The 24,445-nt window shown below is 44.8% G+C and overlaps 1 protein-coding gene across 6 annotated transcripts in view; it reads right to left on the bottom strand.

The window, feature by feature from the left end:
- Window positions 1-530: 530 nt before the first annotated feature.
- The window catches only part of LOC135235805 (arf-GAP with Rho-GAP domain, ANK repeat and PH domain-containing protein 1-like), a 66,631-nt gene continuing 42,716 nt past the window's right edge, over window positions 531-24,445 (bottom strand). For 4 of the 6 annotated variants that reach the window (XM_064301655.1, XM_064301654.1, XM_064301656.1 and 1 more), the window contains 22 exons: window positions 17,934-18,108; window positions 17,465-17,599; window positions 17,239-17,374; window positions 17,022-17,124; window positions 16,274-16,469; window positions 15,433-15,478; window positions 14,796-14,959; window positions 13,524-13,736; window positions 13,339-13,444; window positions 12,048-12,195; window positions 11,670-11,753; window positions 11,469-11,543; window positions 11,068-11,185; window positions 10,446-10,559; window positions 9,893-10,038; window positions 9,645-9,680; window positions 8,983-9,065; window positions 8,136-8,195; window positions 3,753-3,816; window positions 3,469-3,627; window positions 2,066-2,103; window positions 531-1,918 (listed from right to left, as the gene is read on the bottom strand). In XM_064301655.1, coding sequence (XP_064157725.1) covers window positions 2,086-2,103; window positions 3,469-3,627; window positions 3,753-3,816; window positions 8,136-8,195; window positions 8,983-9,065; window positions 9,645-9,680; window positions 9,893-10,038; window positions 10,446-10,559; window positions 11,068-11,185; window positions 11,469-11,543; window positions 11,670-11,753; window positions 12,048-12,195; window positions 13,339-13,444; window positions 13,524-13,736; window positions 14,796-14,959; window positions 15,433-15,478; window positions 16,274-16,469; window positions 17,022-17,124; window positions 17,239-17,374; window positions 17,465-17,599; window positions 17,934-18,108 — 2,379 coding nt within the window. In that variant the 3' untranslated portion in view covers window positions 531-1,918; window positions 2,066-2,085. The remainder of the gene's footprint in view (window positions 1,919-2,065; window positions 2,104-3,468; window positions 3,628-3,752; window positions 3,817-8,135; window positions 8,196-8,982; window positions 9,066-9,644; window positions 9,681-9,892; window positions 10,039-10,445; window positions 10,560-11,067; window positions 11,186-11,468; window positions 11,544-11,669; window positions 11,754-12,047; window positions 12,196-13,338; window positions 13,445-13,523; window positions 13,737-14,795; window positions 14,960-15,432; window positions 15,479-16,273; window positions 16,470-17,021; window positions 17,125-17,238; window positions 17,375-17,464; window positions 17,600-17,933; window positions 18,109-24,445) is intronic. The other 2 variants (XM_064301659.1, XM_064301657.1) reach the window with 2 other exon arrangements.

Below are 24,445 nucleotides of genomic sequence, written 5' to 3'. Positions count from 1 at the left end.
GCCATACGTTTGCTCCATCTGCTCCACATGGGCAGTCTTCTGTCGCAATGGCTGCACGGCTCAGGTGGGAGACAGCAGAAGCTGCAGAGGATGTGTGTGTTAAGAAGGACCCTCCAGACGTGATGGAGGCCATTTGTAGCAATGGGACTGACTCTGAAGGGTGTTTGGATTTCTGATTGGGGAAATTGGAATAAAACACTGTTTAAAGGTGAAGAAGTTGTACAAAGTTTGCGTTACTGGCAATTCCATCAAGTGAGTCCTTTTCATGAATGATGAAAAAAACCCAGTTGATGACTCAGTTCATTTAATGAATAAAAAACATTCATATTGTATTACTGGTGACATTTGTTCTCTACCTTGCCTAAATTACCTACCTAAATTTTGAGTAGAAAGATGTGAGCCAATTAAAAATATCTGCTGAGAGCAACAGTCCTTACATCCATTATTCCAGCACGGAGTCACGGTAGTACCACTGTCACGCTTCATATGGTTAACACTGGTTAACAGGCTTGTTGAATCTACAACATGGCTGCTTTTCGAACATTTTAATGAGGATAATGATACTGCGAAAATGTTAATGAAGACAACGGTAAGAATAATAAAAATCACAGGCTCCTGTGCAACAGGACCCAGAGATGTGTCATTCAAGTTGTCTTGGAAAAATTATCTTTGAAAGGATTTATTATTCATTTCTCTTACTCTAACATTTATTAGTTTGCAGAGGAACATACAATGGAGACACAACCTGTACTAGATTCAGATTCTACTCTCCCTTCGTAGAGCTTACAGTCCTGACAACATCTGAAATTATTTCATTCTCTGTGAATTCTACAGTGATTTCTTTAAAATTTTATTTTAAATTTTGATACGGTATTCCATCACGGCATACTACGAGGAGGATTGAAATCTCGCTGTTGCACAATAAATAATTAAAGAAGTCTTTAAAAATGTTGCATTAAGCCAAAAAGCAAATCAGGTTTGGGCAAACCTGGTGAGGATGAAGACACGTGAAGTCAGCTACCCTTTGTCAAAATAATGTACATTTACTTAGAACTTAATAATTAGTAACTGGCGCAATCAAATACTGAAGCAGTTGGCTCTTCTACCGAGCCAACCATAAGTGTTTATTTGAATTAATTACAACAAAACCTATAAACATTACTCACCTTTAGAAAAGTCAGCCAAGCCTCTTAAAATACTGCAAGTCATAACCTTAATTGGAATGGTCTGAAATGTTACAGGTCTGGTCTGACTGAGATCATCTAAAAGGCTGGGTGAGCTGAAAGGCAGCTGAATGGAAACAGTTCAGCTCAGCAGAGCAGAGAGACGGTTCTTTACAAAGTCCACAATGGTAATGGTCAGTCCCCGGCTAAACCCCGGTCAACCAAGGCCCGCACGGGTCAGGTGTTCGGCTTAACAAACTGGCTCCAGTAAGGTCCAGAGACAGGCTCACGTTTTCAGTTAGACAGTTAGCCAACAGGTAGGGTACATTCTGTCAAAGACAGAGGGTGGTGCAGGGTGGGGAAGGGGGTGGGGGGGCATGTTCACCTGAGATGGTGGGAAGGCACCACTCTAGAAGTCCTCGTGGGGTATGTATGAAGGAGAAAGGGGGGTGGTCAGGGGAACGGGGCAGGGGGATTCTACAGATGCCCCTAGCCTAGCCGCACAGCCAGGCTGGCCCTGGACCCAGCGGGCCTGTAGGAGGCAGACCAAGGGGAGAAAAGGCTCCGAGCCGCAGCACCGTCTGTGGTGGTCCCGTGTTTCTGATCCCACTGGATTATAGGGGGAGGGATGTGTGCAACCACACAAGCGCTAGTCTGTCCCTGTGATCAGGAGGTTCTGGAATGTTCTACGAGGAAACGGGTCTTGGCCTTCACGTAGCTGTCCTGCGCGAGGCTTCCCTCTGCTGGTCACTGCCCTGTGATGAATCAATACAAAGGGGCTGAATTAATAACTCAATAAAAAAAGGACCCGGGCGTGGCTATCTATTCCTGTACTAAACATTAAATATTTATTTGTTCATGTGCATCCAGTTCATAATTCAGAATGAATGCACATCTCTTACCTTAATGTCAGGCTGTACTATCATACATTTCTGAAAAGCTGGAAAACAGAACGAGTGCATTTTCAGTGACAATACAAGATAACAAGCCTTTGGCACTTTTTAAAGGAACTAAGTAAAATCACGTTGGTACAGTAACATTTCAAAAAGAAAACAAGAAAACTAAGTAATAAATAATAATAATGATGATAAAAAAACAATGGTCATGCCATTATGACACACACTGCTAAATTTATACTTACCCATGAAGTTACTTACCATCAAGGACAAAATACACGTGACTTAAACATGCAGTATACACACTAGTCGTGACCATATATGTACCATGTTGGCTCTTTCTTCATGTATGTTCTAATACAGAAGTGTGCACGCATGAGTGAAATCATGTCATTCTGAAGCTGCTGGCCAGAAAAGAGCCTGAAGGAAAAATCCCATTTTTCCCCCAACCTGGGTCTTATTTTCATAGTATTTTCTGTCATTTCTATCAGTTCTGATAGTATTTTATGCAACTGCTTCATTGTAGAGGTTTTCGGTCTTTTGGAAGTATTTTCTCCATGTCACTAGATTCTCAACGGCATATCCAGATACAGGTTCAGTTCCCCTCAATAAAGTCCAGCTTATCTACAGTATACCTCTCATTAAAAAGTGAAACAAATTTCTAAACCAAAATATAAAATTCTGTTGCATGCCATTTCAGCTTGCAGAACTGACCTACCATACTTAACTATCCCCCTTATTCTGAATAATCAGCCATTGCAACAACTTTAGGATTAGAATTTTCCATGTTTATAGCAGCTTATAAAAGGGAGCCACACACCAATGTTGAAACAGCATGCAGTGGAATATTTTTACTATTAATTTTGGTAAATAAATTTAAACATTCACATTTTTCACAAATATCTCTTTAGAAAAAGCCTCTACAATGCAGCAGGCACACAAAATACTATCAGAACCAATAAGAATGATGGATAATATGACTGTAATAAGACCCAGGTTGAAAAAAAAACAGAAAGTATGAAAAGCGGAATATAATAAGCCACTTGTACAGATTTCCCCACAATCAAAAAGGCACCAACAAATACAGCAATAATCATTTCCCATTATCTTGGACTGCCATTTATGCCCGAGGTCAACTGGCTGGGGGGATGAGGACCCTGAGATGGGACACAAGCCACCAGCCACTTGAGGGGCACAATGAACACTTGACAAAAAGGTCAACCCTGCCCATTTTCTGCCCGTCGAAGCAATTTACAGCTGGGCACGAGGGGCTCCATCGAGGGACTTTCCTCCACATCACGAGTGCACGTCCCCTCCCGGACCAAACTCTGGTCTCGAGGTGGGCGGGGCTGACCGATTGTGTCATCCGCAGTCTGCTCCCCCATTGGTTGATTGGTTGATTGACTCACAGCAAGCGGGTCAGCAGTGAAAGCAGCAACGCTGTTCCTCATCTCGTTCTCACTGCCACGCAGTGGGATTAGGGACACGTTACCCAACCTGGCATCCAGCGGCACCACCCGGCTCGCCCGCATCTTTATGGTCTCCGCCGGCCACACGCTGCCCTCGTGCTGGGAGAGGGAGAGGGAGAGAGCGTTACTCCACACAGCCAGGCTGGCTCACGCATACAGGAAGCTGTTTGTAAGCGAGAGGGAGGGAAAAAAGGAAGTGACACCCGCCAGGTGAGCCTGCTCACCTGTATGCTCAGAAAGGTGGCAAACCACTCCCTCATCTCATTCTGTGTGTCACAGCACAGGTACCTGCAAAGAAAGAGGAAGATGGAAGGCACATGAACACACATGTATACACACACACACACACACACACACACACACATGCACACACTTACATACAGGCACACACATACACACAGCATGAGATAGCACAGACAGGTACCGGTAGAAAAGCCATACATGACAAGGGAGCGTTCATTACTTCCCTGCATGTCAAAAAACAGTCTGTCTGTTCACTCAGACAGACAGGAAATAAGGAGCCCGCCTCCTTCAAACATGGAGCCCTTATTGTCCGCACAAACAGAAAGGTTTTCTTTCATCATGTTTGGTTTCATGAGGGAAAAGCAGGGAAAAAAAGGTTGGGAACAGCAATGCGGTAACCTAGGGGTGAGGTCACTGCAAGACACTTCATTAGAGAGAGGCTCCGAGTCTGCAGTAGGTGAGGCTCAATTTCTGCTTGGCAGATAAAAACTTGCCTGCTGGAGTATCGATTTTTGCAGTCTTCCCAGCTGCTCGTTATATATCCCTGAGAGCTGTCCTTCTGCAACCGTGCTTCTGTCTGTCTGTCTGTCTATGTGTACTCAACGTTTCCGTGTGTCTGTGAAACCGTGTGTCAGTCTGTCTGAGTGTACTCAACGTTCCCGTGCATCTGTGCCATGAGTGTTTCTACAAGTAACCATGTCCATGTGTCTATGTGCATGAGTGCGCGTTTGTGTGTGTTTCTGAGTGTCTCTGCATTAAGGGTGGGAGTGTGAGTACGGTCTGTGTTTTTTGTTGTGTATCTTCGTCTATCTGTTTGTGGTGTATAGCTGTTTCTATTCTATGTATCTTTGTGACTCTGTTTTAAGTGTGTGTGTGTGTTTACAGAGTGTTCACTACTGCAGTGTAAACTTTCTTTCAGGAATAATGACTTCAGCCTTCTGCAGTGAGATGATTGCCTGTCACAAGGATCCTGTTAGACTGAAATCTAATGCACACCGATCATTACAGGAGACAGCCATTTACTGGACTGAGGCCTGTTTCCTCGGAGTAATGCAGAGTTGAAAGGACTGTTCCCCACAGCGCAGTGCCATCCCCCCACAGGATTTAATGGACAGAAGCACAAAGCAAGTCTGGCAAACAAACTACTGACAAACCCAGAAACGGTCTGAATGAAAACAAACCGCAGGCGTGCTGTGCCAGGGCGAAAGCAAACACACCGCAGCGGCTTTGATCTGTCACCCGTCGCCCGTCGCCCGTATCCGGTCCGAAACGGGCGGCTGCGCCCACGCTGCCAGGTCGCCCACGCTGCCAGGTCGCCCACGCTGCCCAGGTCGCTCGACGGCCGTCAGCGCTCGCTGGCTTCGCACCTGCCCCCCTCCCCTCCGTCACGCGTCCCCAGCAGCGCTCGCCGAGCGCGCAGACAAGCCTCGGCTAAATTCTGCGTTTAAACCCGCGGGTCTCACCTGTCCACAGGAGAAACGGCCGCTCCAGACTAGTGGAGTTAATCATTAAAGTGCAGACTGTGAGCGACGGTCAGGCTGGTGTTTTCCGGAACACGCGAGGGAGTTGACTCTCTCTATAGTGAGAGGTGACAGGGCGCACCAGCAACAGAGATTCATCTTCTGACTACTGCCTTGCTGCGTTCAGCCTTTCAGCAGAAGCCGAAAAACCATTATCAGGGGCCGCAAACTCTTCTCATGGCCTCTGACTCAGCAATCCCATAATGCACCCAACTGTATGAACCAACATTTCCTCGCTGAAGGGGCTACACAGCGAATGGGCCTATCAGTACTTATGAGAAACCACAGTCTCGATATATGAATGCATATTCCACCCACAGCTACATATTTACACCTCAACACTTCCTGTCCATTTGCTGTTGTTTCTTCAAAAAATCTTGAGCATCAGTGTAGCTAAATGTCTCTCAGCACAGAAATTCAGTGGAGTTCAGTTGTCAGAGCACATGAGCGATTGCAGAGATTCCACACATCCGTGTCGTTTGCCTGTCTCACCCATGTGAGACAGAGTTTGCTTCCCACAAATAACCAGACTGAAAGGCACCACACAATGTCCTGCCGGCAACTGAATGATCGAGCAAAACTGAATGATGTGTCTTTACATATCCTCACAACTAAGAATGCTAACCATCTGTATATTTACAGTCTGTAAAAATTGCGAGTCATCTGGGTGCCTGATTCTACAGATCCCAAAAGCCGTGTGTGGATTTAGATGGACATAAAGATGTCTGGCGGGTATTCATTACCTGGAACTCAGCGTGAACACAAACCGTAAGATGAAACTACTTTTACTAGCAAGATTTCCTCTTTCCTGAGTCCTTGCTAAATGATTAATAGCAAGTCAGCCACCTGACATCACAGCCAGGTTTAATTTATGACTAATGGGCATGCATTCAAAATAGACGATAAAGCATCTCAAACTCTGAAAAAGAGGGTGAATAAGCTTCTTTATTCTCCTGTGACATTAAGGCACCTCTGATGGTTCTATGTAAATATGGTTCTATGTACAGTGAGACTGATCGTTTCCCCAAAGACATGGTCGTTCAGGGGGTTGCCATCTCTCTGTCACAGCTGGATTTTTCTTTGTGCTAGCCCTGCCTATCCTCCTCGAGAGAATCCCGCTTTCCCTCCTCAGTCTCTTCCCGGGGGCTTCCTGGCCCCTCCCCCACCACCGTGTGCTCCTTCTCCCAGAAAACCCAGAGCCCCAGCTGGAACTCTGCCACTTTCTGTCTGCGCTGCACACATCACTCAAATACCACCCGCTAAACTCCGCACTGACCTATTCTCCCCACTTTACCGTCACTGTCACGGCGCTCCCCAAAGAGGGGGATGAGAGAGTGAGAGCTGGCAACCCTCCAGGGATGGGGGCGGTGAGGGGGAGGCTGAGAGACACGGTATTACAGCAGAGTGGAGAACGATGTTTGTGTGTACGAGGGGGAAGGGGAAGTGTATGCTTCAGGTTCCGATGACCTTTAAACTCCTCTGAGGTTGTTAGGCAAGAGTTACCATGCATGACAGCATTCCAATTCCCCAAAAGATAATGGGAACTTTCCCATCATAAGGAGGTCACAGTTCTTGTCACTAAATTCAAACAAGCTAGTACATAAAGATTGCAGGTGCCTTGAGGTCACCTCCGCAGGTCTGCAAGCGGCTGAGTCATCAACAACATACGGGCACGACACTGCTGTAATTACCTGACAACATCAGCAGGCAGTCAGCCCGAAACTCAAAACACTCAGACATAAATATTTTATATAGCCTCCACATGATCTTAAGCGGTGCATCATTTGCTCAAGTACTTATAAAAGCATCTGGATGTAGGAAAATGCAATACAAGGTACTGCAGTGTAGTAGTTTGAGAATAGAATAGTGAACAACAGTTCAAGACCCGAGTGGACTGATCGATCGATTGATCGATTGATCGATTGATTGATTTTATTCAATATTTTTAAAAAATAAAAAAACATTAATCTGAACATTAATCATTTTTTAATTATCAAGGATCGACACAATAAAGCTAATAGCTTATTTCCATTGTGGACCTTAACTCTTTACACCCCTGAACAAGCTAGCGTACTTAATCAAATTGCTTTAGTGACTAGGGTGACCATATACATTACATTACATTACATTACAGGCATTTGGCAGACGCTCTTATCCAGAGCGACGTACAACAAAGTGTATAACCATAACCAGGAACAAGTATGACGAAACCCCTAGAGAGAAGTACCGGTCCAAGTACAGGGAACAACCGCATAGTTCAACTTGGACCCTGATGGTAAACTGATTAACACTAACAACGAGAACGGCAACAACGCAATCTATGGAAAAATAAAAATAAATAAAAATACAAGTAGTCGTTAAGACAGGCGCATCAACTAAGTCACCTATGAAACAGCTGCCTAGTTACAACCCTAAGTTTAGTCATTTACAGGGGGGAAGGGAGGGATGGGGAGAGGTGCAGCCTGAAGAGGTGGGTCTTCAGTCGTCGTTTGAAATGGATATATATTTGTATGTCAAAAAAAGGACAGGGTGGGCGGGCATCAACATAATACAAGAATATTTGTTTGTTTATATATGGCCTATGGGACGAGCAAAACCAAGGCATACTTTTTTAGGAATTTAGAAATTTAGAAATCTGGCCTGGATGAATATTTCCAGTCCACAAAAAAGCCAGAGAAAAAGAAGACATCTGGTCAGATTATTAGCGACTGTCCATCTGCAAAAATCAGTATGCAAAACTACTGTCACCCATCTGTTAACCAAATAAAGTATTCAAAATAATTAAAAGAAAAATAATACACCTCTCCCCACAAAAAAAACATCTGAGGAATAATTTAAACTCACCATTGCTGCCTCTCGTGCTTTTCGTGTTTCTCGTTTTCGTAAATCACAGTCAGCCCCCAGCTAAAAGAAAAACGACATCATTAACATGGTACAGTGCCCCCTCCCCATTCAAAAGCTAAAATTACCATCAGCTTGGGCAATTAGTGACTATTTAACTGGATCCATTAAGCCATTATCCACTTAGGTTAATGAAGTGTATTTAAGGAAAAACAAAATATAAACTGGTCATAAATATCTGTTGTCTTTGATGGTAGATGTCACTATCACAGGTTCTTGGGAGAGACTGGATCTATATATAGTCTATAACATATAGTATTTAAAAAAAGGAGCATTCATATTTCATTGCATTATATTGCCCTCTAGTGCCAGTCTTCACAATTTTACAGGCAAGCAGAAATCAAATAGACAGCAAAACCTTCTTATATCGCACAGAAGCCCCGGTCAGGAGCACTAAAGCCTGGCTTGTAGGGGTCATAGTGTGCCTGCAGCGTTTCATTTCCATCAAGGCTTCACAATTCAATTCACACATCTTCACAAAGTCCCTTTAACCATAAATCTGAATTCGTGAGAATGGTGTTATAGAGCAAAAAATCATGGCTGAGTTTCAGAAATGGTGCCCTGCTAGGAGCAGGTCAGGATATCCCAGTAGACATTTTGTCCCTCAGAGAGCATATCCCTGAGTAGCCCTGAAGACGCTATGGCCCACGAGGACCACATTTTACTGGCCCTTCAGGCACTATGGCCCAAGGGGCCCAAAGTTAAGGAGCACTGAGACACTGTGACTCTCAGGGAAGAGAACAGGACCACTGTTCTAGTCCCACACGAACGGTGGGTAGATGTTCCTCACCATGTGGGAGGGCGCAGCTTCTTCTTGATGCCCTGGTAGACCCTCAGGCACTTGACTGGCCACTCCTTCTCTGGCCTGTTGCTCTGTGGGGACAGTGGAGAGAAGAGTCCTGAACCAAATCACTTGCAGGGACAGCCTGAGGCGTTTCCTTAGTCCAGACCAAGGCTTCATTAATACCTCCAGTCAGTTAGGGTATCTCAGAGTCTCAGGGTACATATTTCAGGATAATGACATTCAGAATCAGGCTCATGGGTACGTATTTCTGGGAAATGACACTCAGGGTTATCATATTCACTGTTCAGGCAGCTCCAGGTTATTAACACAGCCTCTCAATGTGAAAGCGACATATCTGACAATGATACACTCACTAGCAAAGCAAAGTCAATAATGACAGTCCAAATTTCATCTTGTTTTCTTGTCAATTTCATTTTAAACATTCTGGCCAAGACACCCACACATTGAAGGCCTATTAGAGGATAAGAATGCTCCATCTCCTGACAGTCCACCGTTCAGGCTGGTAGTGAACGACATGTTGAAGTAGGAAACTGCCTAATCCAGCAGAAAAGAAGGATCCAGAACACACCAGAGACGCTCAACCAGAGAAAGACACACCCCGTCACCCTCACCCCGACTAGCAGCACCGTCACCAAGCGTGTACTCACACACAGTAGCTCAGGACTCTGTAGCTTTTGAAGACTCTGCGTGTAAGACAATTTGAGGTCATTACTACTTGGAAGAATTCTGGGGACACAAATACCGCTTTAATGGACTGCAGGTCCCAGGTTCATTGAGATTAAATGACATCAGGTCCACAGTCCACGTGCCTTCAGCGCCCATCACACCCTACCCTACTCACTCGTCAGGACTTGCAGACCAGAGAAAAGCATTTGTCACCGTTTCAGCCTCTTACCCGCACTTCCTTATAGAGCCTGAGGGAGGTGGTGGTGAGGATGAAGTAGCGGTCGTGGAAGCTGCCGGTGTTGAGGCCCAGTCCGAGCAGGTTCCGGTCTTCACGGAACTTCATCATGCCATGTTTGGAGACGTCCACTTTGCTGGCTGAGAGGACAAGGACAGGGCCAAGCTCAAACATGGCCAATATGCCAGAAATGCACTCTCATTTAAAGGCTACAAATGACTTTTTGGCCCCTGAGCTGGTTTTGTAGCAGGAAAGGAGGTGACAAGGGATTGGAAAACCTCAGTGCTTGGATAAATAAGCCTGCTTTCCCCAGATATTGATTCTTGGGTCTGGTTAACGCCTGTGTCCCTCACATAATGTGTCAGATTTCCTTTAAAAGGCTGGCTTTTGGTTTAGTGTCGATGTGAGTGATAGTGTGGGTGTGTAAAGGGGGAGAGAGCAAGAGACAGAATTATGAATTAGGGAATTTGTAAAGGTTAACCAAGAATTATTTCCTCTGTGACTGACTCAGATCTCACAGATTGTGTCCGTGCTGCATCACACTTACCCAGATAGACAAGCATGGCCTCCATGGAGAAGTGCTTCCGTACCACCAGGTAGCTTTCTGTGCCCAGTGAGTGAAGGATGGGCAGGACTTTTTCCTGATAGTGCAGGGGACGTTCTGAGGGAAAAAAATACAGCAGCACCGTTAGGACTGTGAATCCGTAAACTCAACACTACTCCATTACAGTGCTCTCTTTTATGCGGCCTCCGTGCCATCTGTCTATCCATCCATTTTCTAGACTGTTTATTCCTGTTCTGTGTCGGAAGGGGCGGGGCTGGAGCCTATCCCAGCATGCAGTGGGCAAGGGGCAGGAATACACCCGGGACAGGTCGCCACTCCATCACAGGGCGCACACACCATTTGCTCACACACTCATACCCATGGTTAATTTAGTCTCCGATCAGCCTACTGCATGTCTTTGGACTGTGCAAGGAAACCGAAGTACCTGGTGGAAACCCATGTGGACACGAGGAGAACATGCAAACTCCACACAGAAGTGCCCTCAGCCGAGATTCAAACTCAGTATCTTCTTGCTGGTGACAGTGATATTCACTGCACCACCTACCCTCCAGAGCCTACCCTCCAAACATCCTGTCTTATGCTCACCAGACCAGAGCAGACCTACCTGTTTCTTCCTTCTCGTTCACCTCGAAGCAGCACCAGTAGTCTTTCTCTCGGAGGGAGATTTTCCGTCGGTCCAGAATCTCCACAACAAGCTCGGCTGCAGTCATTGTTGCAGGGATCTGAGATCCGAGAAAGAAAACAGCCGTGAGGCCCGGCCACACACACACACACCATTGCACCTGAAACAATCCACCATGTCCGAGGGGTCTGGCACCATTCACTCACAAAAATGAAAGATCCAAGACTCAATCCAATTTTAAACACTGGTTCTGTTTGGTCTTGATATGACTATGCTTCTGGAGTTAACGTATGCTTCTGGAGTTAACAAGAGGGTTATTGTCAAGTGAAATGCTTTTCAGACACAGGGAAGAGAAAAAGGTCAAAGGATGAAATGAAAGTAACCTTCACATGCTGCTCAGCTGTTTCCCTCTTCTCCTCCAGGTAAACAGTACAAATGAAGTCTCCTGAGCTGGTGTTCTGTGGATGAGACATCATAGTATTCTCATACGGCTTTGATGCAATCCTTTAACTCAAGGTTTTAAAGGAGGCTGAAAAACTGAATAAAAATAGGTTGAGCAAACTCAGGGTCTCGCCCACACTCACCGGGACTTTGGCGTTCAGGTTCTCTCGCACCTTAATGATGACCGTAATCTCATCCAGCTGTTTTTTCAACTGTTGTTCGTTCACCTTAAGCAAGCACAGAGAAACGTCTTACTAGCATGCAATACCTTTTGCAAAGCACAGGGGGCAACACCTCCACTTTTATAGTCATCTTTCTTTAAAGCAATTGTTACTGATCCCACTCTTTGTTTATCACCTTCCTGGCCTTTACATTTCAGCCATGATGAAGCTACCAGAAAGGCCTTTTTTAATACTCACAACATGAATGGAATATAGGGAACATTCTGTAAAAAAGTGCAACATTACATCCTAAGGTGCTTTTCTTTTGTTATTGAACCTTTTCCTGTGGTGAAAACTCACATTAAATATAGCCACATAGTGTTCGATCAGCTCTTCAATGACTCGACCAGCATTGTAGTCCTTGCCATCCGCCTGGAAGAGGGTGGGGCCAAAAACAATGGCCAGGTTGTGCAGGTTCATCTGATTCATGTCCGCAAAGCGCTGGACGCTACCGCAAGCCAGAAGAAGAAAAAAAATAAGTTCAGACACCTGAAGCAAGAAGACATCCTTGGTCACATCATGGTCCCTGTTGACCCCCAAAGAGCTGTGAACCATTCATTAGCCTTTCTCCACCCATGATCAGGGCTCAGACAACCTTGAGCTAATTAAAGAAGCTAATTAGTTCAAGTGAGTGTAAAGGGGCTAAAAAAATAAAGCAATTATCACAGAGGGATGTATCCACTACACATCCACCAAATATCTATTCAAATAAATGTCAGTAATTATAATAATCCACATTTCAAGACAGGCATTCAATCTGTATTGAAAAATAGAGCAGGATTGTATGGGTGTGGCCGGTGCGTGCCAGTGTCGTCTTAACTTCTTAAAAACGCCACCCATTTACTCTGAATTGCATCATTCATTGGAAACTTTGGAAATGACACCAGAACATTACCCACAACCTCACCCTCTATGTTTGTGCAGGGCACATACATACATGGGGTAAATGTGGCATGCTTGCAATGCAAAATAGGCTTGATAAGGAAACAAAATTAAATAATGATGTCATTATTTAAGAGCCCAGTGATTTGAACTCCACCCATTTAACCCCCACATAGGAGTTAGGGATGTGACGGTACACTGTAAAATTCAAATATGAAATAGTAGGCTACTATCATAAAGGTAACGTAATACCATGATAGTAAATCACGTGAAAAAAGCTATTGTCATGCGGGGCATTTTTTTTCAACCAGTGCCCAAATATACGAAAATTTTGCCATTTAAAGGAAGGAGATGACTAAATCCCCTGGCTGTTCTGTGTGCTCGAATAAGAGGAGAAAGTGTGCGGCTGCACGGCCATCTAGACAACGTCTTCAGAGGTACACAGCTATGTCTCTCTAAGCCCAAAGCTGGATCTCAGATACCTTGAATTTACCATGCACTGCTTCATACAAAATGTGATAAAATGGCAGAACATGAGATTGAGTAACTGAGAATACTAATGGTAGAGGAAAACAAGAGTAATGGAAAGAGGAGAGCATACAGAAGAATAGAAATAAGAGATGGAATGATGGTTGGAGTCAGGCTGGGATGAGAGGAAATGAGAGGGGGAGAAGGTTTGAGCACTGACAGAGAGGGAGAGAGAACTCACCAGTAGAGGTGATTAACAAGGGCTCGTAGAGTGGCCTTGTTGACCCTGGGCAGGCTATTGAACAGGAACTGGTACTGTGCAATCTTTTTGCTCTGCTCCCCGATAGCTGTGAGGAATAAAAATGGAGGCGTTACTCTCCATGGGAAAGCAGGGCTGTGGAAGAGCAGAGCTTCGCCTGTCCGTACCTGTCGTGCTGAGCCAGTGGGGCGTGGCCTGGGAGGTGAAAATGCCCTCCTCCACGTCTCTGAAGAACCTCTTCAGCACATTTGACACGTCGTCCACCTGGTGTTCCCCTTCCTTCAGTCGCATGCAGCGCGCGTCCCGGCGAAATGTCTCCAGCAGGGCGGCGATCTTGGAGTTCACGCCACTCTTTCGGTAGATCCCTTCAGACGTCAGGCCTAAAGTGCCCACGCATTAATAAATACATACACACTGTCACACATTCAAGACAGGATTAATAGATATCTTCCAGGATATTTTTTACTTTCATTTCTAACCACTGTTATACATTTGAGCAGTTAAAAGCTACTGTTTATCAGGTACCATTAAGAGATTGGATAATTTGCACAATCAGATTAGATTAGTGAAACTCTGAGAGTCTTACGTGTAAGTCCATTTTCTCTCTTATTTCACCACATGACCACTGAATTCCATCACACACTCAGCAATACAGACTACTAGGGATGCACAATTATTAACAATTAGACAAATACCTTTTAATTCCATAAAAGAATGTTCCAGAAAGAAGTAGCGGTCCCCTAACAACCCCCTTTATTGTATTTCTACTGTACATAATAACTTGCATTTCTACAGCGTTCAATTGTGTCAGTAGTTCCTTAAAGGACAACATTTTAGTTCCTAGAGGATCAGTTATAGATGAACTGTAATTTACAGTACCAGATCCCACTGAAAGCAGTCTGGTAATCCCGACAGAGTATCAGTTCCTGATAATATATTTTATTGTTTTAATTCCAAAAGAGCATCAGTGTCCTTTGTTCCTGACCTAGTTGCTGCAGTGCCAGCGTACAGACAGGAGGCACATGATCCTCTGGAACAGAGAGGGCCTGTTGCTGGAAAATTGGTTCATTAGACGCTGGATGCCAACACACGTTAGAAATCTTTCTCCAGACGCTATTTCAGGTCATTCCTCCAATCATGAGTTAAGTTTGGTCTCACACAGAAGAAGATACACACGGCATGATCAAATTTTCCTTCCCACCTCTCAGACCTGATTGGCTATTATATATCCTCATTGGAAGCTGTGGTGCATATTATTCATTTAGCCGTAAAGAAGAAAAAAAAAACATGGCAGAACCTATTATTGGCCTTCAGAGAATGACCCCCCATGTTTTTCGCTGCATTACATTGTTCTTATGGTTTAAATGACCAATTAACATGCAATTTGCGCCTTGTGAATAGTGTGTGCTTTGTCTTAAGTGTTGCGCACAACTCCTTACCGCACTGTGTGATGTAGTCGATGCAGCGGTCCACTATGACGGGAATGTCCGCCTCCGTCAATTGCTGCTGGGACAGGGTGTCCCCCGAACTCCCAGCTGCACGCTGGATGGCCATGGACCAGCCCAAGAAGTCCAGCTTTCGCTCACCCTCAATGTACAAGGTCCTGTAAGCGCGGATGGGAGTCATTCACAACCAGGCGCACATCTCACAGTCCCAGTGTTCTCACCACTCAGTCTGTCCCTTTGGCATATACCTGGACATGGTACTGGATACCTCAACCCATTTCAATGGCCAATATTCTCATTCCTCTTTGCAGCCATTATCTTCATTGTGCAATCACTCAATCTCACGCTTTAACCATACCCCAGGTCTCAAACTATTGCGCACTTACCTATCCACATTTTCCCTGATCCCAGAGTCCCAAACTCTATCAAGCATATCAGTGGCCCCTCCCACCTTACTAATGAAGGGGCTTCTAATTGGCTCATTTTGATTACTGTCCTCCCTGACTCCCAAGACCTTCTTCCATTACAGTGTCTCTCAGTAAAAAAGGTCAAATCAGATACTAACACTACTATACAACACAAGATGGCTTTATTGTTAACTTAAGTAAATAAAGATCAGAGGGGAACTCACCTCCCTCTCTCCACCAAAACAAGCACTTCATTTTCCTGTTGGATAGCTGTGGGGGGAAAAACAACTTAGGTCTTAACACATTTACATTAATTCATTGACACATGCCATAAACTTATACAATATGTACTGATAGCATAATTATCTACTCAACAGAAACAACAGATGGATCATAAATGAATTTAGTCTCCATTATGGCATAATTCCATAATTCATACACTGAATTGTTTCACCATAATGATGCTGTTAAGTAATTAGAGGTGATAACGCTCTGAGGCAGAATTTAAAATGCCCTTATCTCTGATGCTGGCACTAAAAGCATAAATGTTTGAAGCCAGAGGGTGAACACAGCAGGTCCAATGCAAGATGACGGCAGTCACCAGACAATGCTAACCCCACTTGTCCTTGCACCATCCCTCTCAGTCCTTCACTCACCTACACTTCAGCTGCTCTGCATTGAAATGATTCATGCCATACAGATGTACCCAACTCCACCCTGATATCACTCACCTTCCTTTTCCACTTGATATCCCTCATTCTCCCTCTACCCTGAGGTCCCTCAACTTCCTTGTCCACTCTGATATGTCGCATCTCTCCACCCTGATATACCTCATCACCCTCACTTCTGATCTCCCTCATCGCCCTCACTTCTGATATCCCTCATCGCCCTCACTTCTGATATCCCACATCGCCCTCACTTCTGATATCCCACATCGCCCTCACTTTGGATATCCCTCATCGCCCTCACTTCTGATATCCCACATCGCCCTCACTTCAGATATCCCACATCGCCCTCACTGCTGATATCCCATATCGCCCTCACTTCTGATACCCCTGCACTCACAGAGCTCGTGCAGCTTGCGCAGGTGAATGGCCTCTTCTCCCTCGCTGTCTTCGAAGCAGGCGAACAGCGTAGAGCCCACCAGGGCAAACCAGCCCACCCGGGAGCTCTGCAGGTTCAGCCCGTCCTTGTACCGCAGCCGGCCCACCCGCTCAAAGTCCCGGTTCAGCAGTTCCTCGGCACTGGACGGCATGAATGACTGTTTCGGGGAGGGGAGCACATAAAAAATTCGCAACTGGAAGGCATTAGAATGGACAGAATACTTAAATTACAACCAGTTATATTTTGCATGAGATGGGTGGGTTGCGTTAATGTAGAAAATTAATAATTAAAAATATTTTACTATTAGCAGTACTATAGTCCAAAGACAGCACTGGATGATAACTGACAGGGGAAAAAGGACTTTTGAGAGCATAGAATAATGATCAGTTTTAGACAAAACCAATATAAACTACGCCATAGATATATACTCAGCCATAGCTGTACAAAAAACGGCAGTACGCCCACTTTAAAGCTGCAAGGAAGTTCAAATAACCACAATAACACAGGAAATACAAAGGAAATTATCCCTGATCGTTATCCTTTAGAAAAATCAGTGCCTAATTTAAGGCTATTTCACTGATGGAATCATTAAGGAGCATGATGAGATTCATATTGATGACTGCCCATTACATCAACAAAAACAGCACTGAACATTTAACTTCCTCAGATCACAGTGAAACAAGGAGTACTGGATTGCTAGCATGGTTACCTTGGCAATGGATTTCACCCACTCCCTCATGGAGTCTGGGTTGTCTGTTCCAAACAGGTACACTCGCTCAGAGTCAGTGTAGATCTCAAACGTGTGATCATAACTACAGTGGGAGAGCAAAGAGAACACTAGAAATCAGAACAGGGACAAAGACCAATCATGGGTAAGAATATGCAGCCAGTTAAAGTTTCCCTCCATGTCATAAGCAATAGCCTACCCGTGTTTCTCTGGTGGATTGACCACAAGGCAGACAATTTCCTTCATCTTCAGACCTCCATTGGGGGTGGAATTCTTGTCACTCTCATAATAGTTAAAATGCCCATCATTCAAAGTACACCACCGCCGACTGAACTCTGAAAAAGCATAAATTGTAAAATTGGTTTAAAGACCCTTCACCTCCTATGCAGGTGAGCTAAGCCTGGCTGGCTGAATGAATGTCCCACCTTCTTTGGCTTTCCGCTCCGTGATTGGTCGTCCCATGGAGGCGGTCTTGAAGAGAAACCCATTGTGCGTGATGGAGGGCGGGGCCATATAGTGCACTGTGTCCATGTGACCTCCAACCTCTGACCTTGGAATCTCTGAAGTGGGATAAAAAAAAAATTAGTCAAGTAAGTCAGTCACAGTTACCTCCTGCCACATACACTATACTTCAGTTGTTTTCATTCTCACAGTCCTCCCTAAAAATCAATAAACTAAATGAACAATGAACATGACAGCTAAATAAGCTTAAGTACACCAAGCCCTGAAATGAAAACCAGATGGCCTTCTGGACACAGTAATAGGAAAACGGCAACTTAATGTCACAGTGCAGCAGAAGAATTAATTAAGGATTGCATTATGTTATTTCTGAACAGCAGAATGAGGTAATGTAATGTCAGAATGATGTAATGGCACAGGGGTGGGAGTGCTTGCCTGCGTTCCGGTTCTGGCTCAGGAACTCCACTTGCAGTTTCTGGTTGTAGCTCTGGGCCAGGGCAATGGGAGTGGGGAATTCTGGGTTTCCTGTGTCACAGTTCACATTGGCTCCACAGAACACAAGGGAGAGAGTCTCCAGCACATCATTGGTCTGGACGTTGATGCACAGGGCCTGGGGGAGGAGAACCGACAGATCCATTACAGAGTTCACTCCGACTGTTAGGCCAGGAGAAGTCCCTCCTGGCCAAATTGGAGAGGAAGACTTGGACTGTTCAGCAGGGCTGTATTTAAACACCTTCGGTCCGATTAACACATTTTTCATTTATTTTGCGGCTCTCTCTAAACCTTTTTATGGGGCTATATTTTCACTAGGCACATTTTATAACCTTTAAATGTGCACAGAAATATTGCCTGCCCCAAAGTAATTACATCTACATTTACGACATCACCCACATGAGACTAGTCTAGGCTTAACACAGCGGTGCACAATGTGTCCTGGACATGGACACAGAAAAGAATATTCTAAAGTTAAAAACACTTGTAGACTAAAAAATGCTAAAATGGCCTGTTCGTTTGCAGCTCTCTGTTGCATGCTCTCTGAATGCAGTATTTTCCCATATAGCATGTTGTGTTTGTAGGCAGAAAGGGGAAGATCACTCAGACAGTGAAGCACTGCAGGGTCAGGGGGAGGATTTATATTTGCATTTTGGAAGTGAATCAAGGTCTGTACTGAAATGTAAGCCAAGCATAGGGGGAGCAACCTCTTGATTTGAGTTTGCAAGCAGATATCACACACGCATGCACAATGCATGCACACACAAATCCACACATACACACACGCTGACAACCTTCATAACAGCAACCTCTGTGAAGCAATGACCTGCTTATTATCGCTCAGAATGCAATCAGCATAATGGAATAATACTACCATATCAGTACAAATTTCTAAATGATCTTTTGTTAAAAAACCTATATGCCAATTTGTCTCAGATCCCATAAATTTCAAGAGATGACAAAACTTTAATATCAAATTTAGACATTTACAAGAATAGCCTCAAAAAGTGAACTATTTTGTTATTTGTGTACTATTAAAAAGGCATTGCACAAAGCTAATGAGGGCATGAAAAGCCATGGCGAAAGGTCAAACGAAAGCAAAACAGGGAAAGACAGGAATCTACAGCAAGTTACTGGAGTCATAAATTCAAACACTCCAGGCAGATTTAGTCTGGATAATTCATAGGCAGGCTTAATTTCATGAATTTAAAAAAAGTCATTAATTAAAACATAACTTAAATGCCAAATTACCACAAATTGAAATTTTTCCACAGACGTATGACCCCAACAAATACTTTCATACTATTTAAATCAACTTGCCAGAGAAATGTTATTGTGTGTTATTTTTTTAAACCATAACATGCTTAACATATCCAGTTCTCTATGCAGTATCAGCAGTTAGAGTTAGGCTAGGGTTTATCTCTATTCTTTGTATTTAGCCAGAAATGGCAAAAAATAATAACAGTGATACCTATAAAGCTACCTGTACAACCCTAACCCAAAGGCAGTAGCAATAAGTGAGGAGCTTTCCTTCCCCACTGTGGCAGATCAGCTTGTTCACAGTCACATATTTCTATCACTGAGGTGCTGTGAATCGGTTACAATGATTATTTCTCAAACACATACTGTGTAACCCTACCAAAACTGACAAAACTAATTAATCACTCAAAGCAGCGTATTCAGAATTATGGGCTAATTCTTCTCTCAGTCTATTTGTGGTTTGCACTGTATATGTCTAGACACTGTATGTTCCAGGCACCCCTAGCAGATGCTTGAAAGTGCTCCTCCCCGGTATCATGTCCTTCGTGCAGCCTTTGATATGGTTAATTGCACTATTTTGACTACATTAGAGACAGGATTGAGGTTATGGATACTGCTTTAACCTAGCTGAAGTCATACTCATTTGAAAGACAGTTCTGTGTGCCAGTGTAAATTCCTCGTCCAGCCCTGTTCCAATTTTCTGTGGTGTTCCCCAAGGCTCTCTTTTGGGCCCCACTTCATTCTCGAGGATAGATCATTAGCAAGAACAACCTATCCTTGCACTTGTACTTTGATGACATGCAACACTACCTCTCTGTGAAGCATAATGAGGGCCCCTCTCTTTTGAACTGTCTGTCAGATGCTAAATCCTGAATGCCAATCAGTTTTTTAAAGATTGAACAAGGATAATACTGATACTGTATGTACATTATAGGCTTCAAAACTGAAAGAATGGACATTGAGAACAAGTTAACCCTGTTAGGTCGGGAAAATAATCATAAACTGAAACAGTTCATACCTGAACACTAAAACTGGATTTGTGATAGCATATTAGTCATAACAGATGGTGAAAAAATATTTTAAAGCAGAGACAGAGGCACAGCAGAAAACAGTATTTTATAGTTACACAGAATCTGGTCACAGTTATCTTCCTCCAGTTAACCCTTAGCTTGATTACAATAAAAAAATGTCCACTGACTAAAACTGAGGAAGTTTTGCTGAAGAAAGCTTAACATTGATAAAACAGACAAAGGACTGTATGAATCTACTGAAATTCTGCCAGTTTAAGTTTTCATTGTATACAGTAAAGCCATTTTTCCTCATCGGCAGTTTGCATGACTATTCACAAGTGAAAGCATAAACAAATACTCTTGTTGCAAAATTAATCAACATGTCAAAATTGAGCAACTGTTAAGACCACAAGAAGAGACTGGACTGGGCTCAAGACCTTACACAACGCTTCAGCAGTCACCTTTCAACCACAGATGCAGGAAGGAAGCCTTTAACATGTAGCATTTACCAAATACAGCATGTGATATAATAACGAACCTCTCTTTAAGCAAGATTGGTGGGGCAAAAAAGGAACATGCACATCACCAGAACACGTGAAATTCGCTGGATAAAAGCCACCCCCCCTTTGAAACAGACTCATAGCCCTTGTCTCTGTGGCAATAGCACTGTTGTAAGAGCTTCTGTTTGCTCAGGTCCAAACAGTCAGGTGTGATTAAATATACAGGAGGGCCTTTATGTCTGTGAGAGCAAATTTCAGGTAATACCATAATCACACTGCAACACTGTCAACAGTCAATCATTGTGTAACAGTTGTCTAATCTCACATATTGTTGCAGGATAACCTTTCAGGATTCATCCTCTTTCCAAATTCATTGGGTTACTAAAAAGCACAGACACACATGCACATACAAGCTCACATGGACTAACAGGCAGTTGCACAAATGTAGCTGAATCCGTCCCTCCTTTTCCAGAAAGAGCCAGACCTTGGCAAAGGAACGTCTCTCTTTGTGCTAAAAATAATGAATCTAAATTGCTGAAATGGACGAACGAGAAACCAAATTAATGCGCTCCATCAGCTGAGTCCACACAGCTAATGTAATGACTGTGGAGCAGAGGCCAAACAGCTGGGGCTTCTGTGTGTGTGTGTGTGTGTGTGTGTGCATGCGTGTGTGTGTGTGTGCGTGTGTGCGCAGACATGTGTGTAGTCCTGGCTGAGTTCCCAGGACACAGTTTGAGCAGCGTAGTGGAAATGTGTGCACATACACCTGTGTCGTTACCTCACAGCGATGAGCAGTGGGTGCTGCTCCTGACTGATCAGCCTCCCAGCGCCCAGAGACCAGTGATGACAGGCCACACACCTCCACTGCAGCACTGGTGACATCTCCCACAGGCAGACCACCCCCTGCCCCCCCCTTCAATGTTTCAAAAAGCACAGACCGGACATATGTTTTTGGGTGGGAGGAGCAGGAGAACAAAATGATACAAAAAAGAGGGATGTCTCACCAAGACCCTCATTAAAATTAAAGGTCAGTTCTCCGCCCTCTCCACCCGGTTGTAATTTCACTCACAATCAGCCGACCCAATAAGAACAGAGTTCCGCAAACATGGACAAAGGCAGCGACGAAACGCTCCAATCAGATTCAAAATCAGCTCGCTGGAAAATCCCTCAGAAAAAGTCAGTGCTTTGCACAGCGATGGACACCATTAGCATGCAGAATCAATGGGTGCTGGTTTTAACAGAATTAGGCCTGAGGTCATGCATCTCCATGTCTCAACACCCTCACTCCAGTTTCCCTGCCCCAAGTTTCCCAGGTGAAAATGTATCAGGACCAAAAACAAACTTCTATTTAGCAGTGATGTAAAGCCACTCTGTAGGCTGTAGGATCACAGAGCACTGGAAGTTTGGCTGGTTTCTACCAAATGTTACAGGCAGGAAGAGCATGAAGCATGGAGCAGGAAGAGTTCCAAGATCCCCCTTTCAGACACGAAACCCCTGCTCACAACATCTGCTGCCGATATGATGACTAATGCTAAAATAATACAACACACATTGGGAGTCGGTCTGAACTCTTGCACAATACCTTCATCACTTCCAGACCCAAATCTGTTTCTAACAAAGGGTGTGCCCCTAGCAAAATCAGATACTCAGAAACAGCCGAAGAGATGAAAGGGCTCACTGCAATTACTGCGCTTTCTTTTTATAATTCCAGTTCTCCGATGGGATTTGAACAAGACCGAGGCGGCAGCAACGACCGTTTTCAAACAAGGATCGCGCCGACTGAAACGCGCATCTCCTGAAAAAGCAATCAATACGTTCCGAGATTAGCTCATGTCCCTGGAACGCGGAGCGCTGATTTGCAGTCGAGGAGGATGGCCCTTGTGAAAGGAGCGGACAGGTTGACACCTCCTCAGGGGCGTGAAGGGAAGACTGCTCCCAGATCCTTCTCCAACAGTTGACACAGACAGGACTGTCCGTCCTGGTCATTTCAGCCAGAAGAGAAGTTATGGCTAACAATCTTGCCAAGAAGCTGTTGGCCCAAATATAATGCTGCAGTATTCACTCACAACTTTCATTCGTACTACAGATCATTTCTAACCCTGCTACTGATGAATGAGTGACGCTAATTCAATCAGGCAAAAGAGCCAAAAACAAAAAAATAAGCCATTTTAAAACACCCCCCTTGTTCACAAACAAACTCATAAACTTCTTTACCGCAAGCCAACCAGCCATGTCCAAAACTTATCAATTACCCTGCATGCCAAGCATCATTGGAAAACCAGAGCATTACTTGCATGAAATGGTCCCTGTTCCAAATGCAAGCTGTGGTTTGGATCTTGCAACAACAGATACACTTGGAGCGTATAGTTTCCAACACAGTAAAATGCAAACATGTAACCAAAGTCTCTCTGTTGACATGATCCATTTTGAATTAGCATGTGGAATTTGCTGAGTAGCTGCCCAACACTGGCAACAACAAATACAACAATACCAAGATAGAAGCCGTTCCTGAAATTATACATCAGAACAGAAGAAGTAGAAGTTACATTTCTGGGAGAGAAAATGGGGGGTTTGTGTGACCAACAAGGCAGCCCATTGAAAAGGTAAGGTTCTAGCCATCCTTAAACAAAGAACACTTGAAGCTGGTGAGATACGCCTCGTCACCCACACTCTGGTCTCTGAAACAGTTACGCTGTGCACAGCTGGGAGTGTGACCGGACCACCTCCTGGACCCGGCCCAGATCCAGCCGGGCGCCACGCACACACTTGTCTTGAAATCCCACCGAGTTAGCCATGGCTTCTCACATCCAGGAAGACTTTTACAGTAGAGTCGCCCATGAGGGAGGCTTATGCTTATTCTGACAGTGCTGCCCCAGAAGTGTTCAGACACAGACACACACACACACCAGTCACTCACCCAGGAGCAGTGTCTGTGGGAAGGTGAACACTCCTCAGAGACAGGGAAGAGCTGGGGAGGACCGAGCGCACACACACTCCAGCGCGAGTCCCAGAGCAGAGCGGAGAAGCACGGCAGCAGCCCCTGAAACCCTCGGCCACGAAATGAGAGGCTTTTTTCCAGCCCCGCTCGGCCAAACCCAAACAATGGGGTGGGGGCAGGGGAGGGAGGCTCAGATCGCATTCCTGCAGCGGGGCCGGTGATGTCACAGAGGGAGGGGGCGGAGCGCTCCGCAGTTGGATAAACAAACCAGCGTGCGGTCGGGTCGGGAGTGCGAGGCGCCCCGCCGGGGTGTCACATTTCTTGCCGCCCCGAGGCCCGGCCACTCGGGGGGGCACTTCCCAGCACCGCTGAAAGGCAAGCCCTTCCCGCTGACTGCAGAGAGAGATCTCCAAGGAGCGGGCAGGAGCGCAGCAGTGATTCGGAAAGGGGGATGGTGGCAGAGAGTGGGCGAGCAGGGGGCCAAAGCTGGAGAACAAAGGCTGCATTTAGTCCAGGACAAGTTGATGATGCACCCTCCGGACTGCGTTTTTCTTTTTTTTTTTTTAAAGAAGTAGTCCACTCCTTCCGATTTGTTATTTTAGTTGTTGTTTTATTTTTACTTCCTTCTCACTTGCCTTTTCCATTACATAAATTCCTCTATTTGTACTCCGGCCTGGGTGTAGAGGCACACGGCGTGTTATCAAAAGGGCAAACAGTCTTCTCAGACTTCATTACGACTCGGGAGTC

The sequence above is a fragment of the Anguilla rostrata genome, chromosome 12 (assembly GCF_018555375.3).
Source record: "Anguilla rostrata isolate EN2019 chromosome 12, ASM1855537v3, whole genome shotgun sequence".
Taxonomy (NCBI): Eukaryota; Metazoa; Chordata; class Actinopteri; order Anguilliformes; family Anguillidae; genus Anguilla; species Anguilla rostrata.
This window is presented reverse-complemented; position numbering and strand designations above follow the sequence as displayed.